Source organism: Phaenicophaeus curvirostris, chromosome 10 (assembly GCF_032191515.1).
Source record: "Phaenicophaeus curvirostris isolate KB17595 chromosome 10, BPBGC_Pcur_1.0, whole genome shotgun sequence".
Taxonomy (NCBI): domain Eukaryota; kingdom Metazoa; phylum Chordata; class Aves; order Cuculiformes; family Cuculidae; genus Phaenicophaeus; species Phaenicophaeus curvirostris.
In genome coordinates, this window is record NC_091401.1 from 10,297,623 (window position 1) to 10,302,412 (window position 4,790).

Sequence of the window (4,790 nt, forward strand, 5' to 3'; positions counted from 1 at the left end):
CTAAATGTCAACTGAGCTCTTGGAGACAACAGAGATGTTTTACAAGTGTACCAGGTTTCAGAAAACACACCAAAAATCAAAGCAAATAAAATCACTTTCCACTTAAAAATGTACCACTGTATGTCATGACATGAAAACAGAAGCCAGTTATACAGCTTCAAACACTGCATTGTGAAATGTGTCTAAAACGGCACCATCTCCACATACCTTTGTAGTAATGACAAAACCACTTTACGACACACAAAACAGAGCCACCAATGCAAAAGAGTAAGAAAAAAGAACAGGCAGACCTTCAGCAGATTTCCAGTGGGAACCTGCTAAAATGTAATATCATGTCTTCAAAAAATCTGATGGGGTCTTAAGCTGGTAGAACCAGTTCATCTTGCCTCCCACGTGAAAACCAGAAGCATGACTGGCTGCAAACACTGGTATCCCACAAAACAGAGTACCGGGGACTGCATATGTGTCCCTGCTCTGTTTTCTTCACCGCTAGGTAGGTAACAGCTATTCAAGACACTTTTAAGTATACACCTCAACTGTCAATCCACTGTGATGACCTGTACATCACCACTCACTTTAGATTTTATCATCTATTTGTGAACTGTAGAACACCAGCATAAAAAGAAGTTACCGCAGATGGTGTGTTCTATACATGCACAACTACGCAGAACTGACATTACCTCATAAAAAGTAACATGCTTTCTCATTTCACATCTAAAATGAGACTGTGTCAAGTATCATAGCAGTTTAAATGCCTACAAAGCTTGGGCACTGAAACGTATTCCACTTCCAAGAAACATGCTACAGGTAAATCTTACAGGCTACAAACATTAACTTTCCAATGCGAGGTCTGCTACTCCTAATCCCTTCAAATCACGGGGGATTACATTATTACAGTTGTTTATTGCTGCTTATTCAGAGGGCTTTCCCCTAATCAGTAGGGTACTAGCAAGAAGTGAAAACAAAACAGTCTGTGCTGTGCAAAGAAGGCAAAAGTGCATCTAGGGATCTGAGGGCTTGCAAGCTTCCACAGCATTCTTAACTCCTAGCATTTTTTTTAAGCAATGTTTTTGTTTTGCAAACAGAAGCAAGTAAGTTTACAAAGTGACTTTCACCGTTTCAAAACACATCTTTTATTGAATCTATGACTTCCACTCATTTTCCAAATGGGCTCCTAAAGTTCTTAGAGGTCCATCTTTAGCAACCAACTTCTAATGTATTCCCCAGGAGGCAGGTCACAGCCCTCAGCTTACCATCACCTCTGCCAGGTAGCTGAACATTCAAAGTTACAATACAACCGCAGGCTCAATCCAGAACACATGAATGGGACAATGCAACCAGTTTCAACCTAAGACTTAAGGCAGCTTGGGATTTGTGGTTTAATGCCTAATGAAAAACTTTTATCACATTCAAGTATCATAAAATGTGAAACTCCTTGGAGGTTGTGTTGTCCAGTGTTGACAAAAACCTTATGATGGCCCTCCCAGAGGAGGACATAAAGATTGTGCAAGGGCTGGAACATCTCTGCTATGAGGACAGGCTGAGAGAGTTAGGATTGTTCAGCCTGGAGAAGAGAAGGCTCCAAGGAGACCTTAAAGCAGTTTCCAGTAAAGGAAAGGGGCTCCAGGAAAGCTAGAGAGGGGTTTTCACAAGGGCATGGAGAGACAGGATGAGGGTGAATGGCTTTAAATTGGAAAGGGGAAGATTTAGATTAAATATTAGGAAGAAATTCTTCACAATGCAGGTGGGGAGGCCCTGGCCCAGGTTGCCATAGAAGTTGCTGCTGCCCCATTCCTGGAGGTGTTCAAGGCCAGGTTGGACGGGGCTTTGAGCAGCCTGGTCCAGTGTGAGGTGCGCCCGCCTATGGCAGGTGGGCTTGGAACTGGATGGGCTTTAAGGTCCCTGCCAATCTAAACCACTCTACGATTCTATAAAAGTTCAGAAGCAGAACGATGTCAATAAATACATCAGCTTTAGTAATTAATACCTTAGCCCCAACACTAACAGTAATCTTTATTACAACGCAAGCTGGCAGTGATGACTGCTACAACATAAGAACTCTGTGACTTGTGTGTTCAGTCTTGTCTGCTCAACTCCACCACTAATGCTGAAGTGAGAGCACCTCCAGTCATACTTTGTGCCACCTGCTTCCACCACCGAGTCTTCTATCGACTGCAGTCGCACTCAGGTCTGCGCTGCATGACGACATATAAGTAAACACAGCTCCGCTCCTCCACCAAACCTAACCTTTCTCCAGCCTTCCACACCTGCCTCTCAGCTGCAGCTCTGTGCCCAACTCAATTCCCCTGCACCTCAACTCAGAACCCTGCATCCAAACCCAGGGAGAGCCCCCCCCGGGAGCCCAAACCCAGGGAGAGCCCCCCCCGGGAGCCCAAACCCAGGGAGAGCCCCCCCCGGGAGCCCAAACCCAGGGAGAGCCCCCCCCGGGAGCCCAAACCCAGGGAGAGCCCCCCCGGGGAGCCCAAACCCAGGGAGAGCCCCCCCCGGGAGCCCAAACCCAGGGAGAGCCCCCCCCGGGAGCCCAAACCCAGGGAGAGCCCCCCGGGCCCCGTCCCGTTTCTCTCTCCCGAGCGCCGGTGGGTGCGTGGGAGCGGCAGCCGCGGGGCCGCCCGCGGACACGTCCCGGCACCGTCAGGAGCCGCTGCGCGTCCCGCTGCTCCCGCGGGCTCTGGGGCTCAGCCGTCGCGTTCCCACGGTTCCGAAGGCGTCGATATTGTAAGCCACCCCCAAACGCCGCCGCCAGCGCCCCTCGCACACACGCACAGGGGCTCTGGGGACCGTCCCAGCGCAGCGCCCCCCACCCCCCGGCTTCTCGCACATCAATCGTTTCGCAATTACTGCCCGACAAACACGCTGCGGGCGGGACGCGGCACCGCCGACCCCGGGAGAACCGCGGAGCAACGGGAGCTCCCCAGACCCCCGCCTCACACCTCGCTATGGAGACGCTACCCTCCTGACGCCACACCGGAGCCGCTGCCCCCCCTCCCGTGTCCCCCCCTCACCGTGCGGAGCCGGTGAGTCCCCCCCAACTCCGTAGGGAACAACGGGAGCTGCCGCCCCTCCCAACCCCGCCGCTCCCCCCTCCACGTGCGGAGCCGGTGCCTCCGCCAATATCGCCCCCAGCCCATGCGGAGCCGGTGCCCCCCTCCAATACCGCCCCCACCCCCCCAACATCGCCCCCCAGTACACTCCCCCCCTCAGTGCCGCGCGCGACCCCCGGCCCCAGCGCGGAGCCGCCTCCCCCTCACTATCGCGCTACCCCGCCCCGCACCGCGCGGCGCCGTCGCACTTACAGATCTTGCCCCGCAGGTTCTGCAGCACCCGCACCTCGTCCCCGCCGTCCCCGGCCGCCATCGCGGTGCCGCCTGCGCACTGCAGCGCGCGCCGGGGGCGGGGGCAAAGGGAGGGAGGGAGCGGCCGCCCCGCCCCGCGCGCGCGCCCTCGGGGGGCGCCGCCGCCCGCGCCGACCCAGCGCGCATGCGCGAGCCCGGCAGGTTCCCCGCCCCCTCCGAGGCCACGCCCAGTGCAGGGACCGTCCCTCCTCCGAGGCCACGCCCCCCACAAAACCACGCCCCCCTGCGGCTCCGCCCCCTTAGACCACGCCCCTACTCCCTCCCACTCACAGTCCCGCCCCCCGCGGCCACGCCCCGTGAGAGACCCCGCCCCTTTCTGTAGGCCCCGCGCCCTCGCGCGGCCCGTCACGGTCCGTGTCGCGGTGCCCGGGGCTGAGCGGGCGGCGCTGCGCTCCCCGTCCCTCCTCTCCGGTGCCGTTCGCTCGTCTGTCCGGCCGCTCAGCAGCGCCGGGAGCCGAGCAGGGAGCGGCCGCGCTGCCCGAGGGGCTCCCGCCCGCAGCCCCTGAGAGAACCTTCCTTTCTCGGCCGAAGTGCTGAATTGTCAGCGGAAACCCCACACTGGGAGTCTAGAGCAAATCAAAGTGATGGTGACACTCACTGGCTTGTTTGCTCGTGTCCTGTTCTCTCGTCCCACAGAAGACAGCAGGATCGTTCAGTATATTTGTTTTACTCTTGGGTGTAGCATGAATGAGGATCGACTGACGTTTTGTTCAGATGCACAAACTCTGGGATGATCCACTTATCTTTTTAATCAGCATATGAAGTAGAGAGAAATGTGGTTTATGTAGCGAATTTCTAAATTTGTTTACTTATATGTCTCCTCCGGGGACCATCCCAAACTGACCGGCACCACTTAGCTTAAATTATTTTTTGATGCAAGTTAGAAAGCAGTGACCCCCAGCTGAAGGGGACAGTGCTTTGAGTCACCTTCTTTTCTGTAGGCATCTTCCTAGTCCCTTATGCTATTAGGCACTTCCATTCGGAACTGCATTTCTTCTAAAATGCTCCAAGTACAGTGTGTAAAACACACAAACCTACACTGCCAGGTTACTACCAGAATGGAAAAGAATTTTTGAAGTTTTGGGCCCATATGAAAACATTTAAGATGTTGCAAAGTATTAAACACAGTTCACCTGCCGTGAAGGTCCTTTAAGATGCTGAGCAGGTAGATTCCATTTGCCTCAGCACCACATTCACCCTTAGTGGTGCAATGCCGGGAGATACCATCACTTCCCTTGAGCTCTGGCATGTTCTCGATTCACTGGTCTGACCTTAACGAAAGGAATGTTTGGTAACCCCATTGCTTAATCTTCTAACAAAATAGCTATTAGAAGATACATATCTCTGGATCTTGCAGATTATGTAAGTATTAACATAACTTAAAAAACTGAGACTTACAGAAAAATAGGAAGATGT

The 4,790-nt window shown here is 53.8% G+C and overlaps 1 protein-coding gene across 1 annotated transcript in view; it reads right to left on the reverse strand.

The window, feature by feature from the left end:
• RASA2 (RAS p21 protein activator 2) overlaps positions 1-3,434 on the reverse strand; it is a 51,383-nt gene extending 47,949 nt beyond the window's left edge. The window contains exon 1 of the mRNA XM_069864425.1: positions 3,315-3,434. Within this exon, the coding sequence (XP_069720526.1) occupies positions 3,315-3,375 (61 nt within the window). The 5' untranslated portion in view covers positions 3,376-3,434. The remainder of the gene's footprint in view (positions 1-3,314) is intronic.
• Between the last annotated feature and the right edge of the window lie 1,356 nt (positions 3,435-4,790).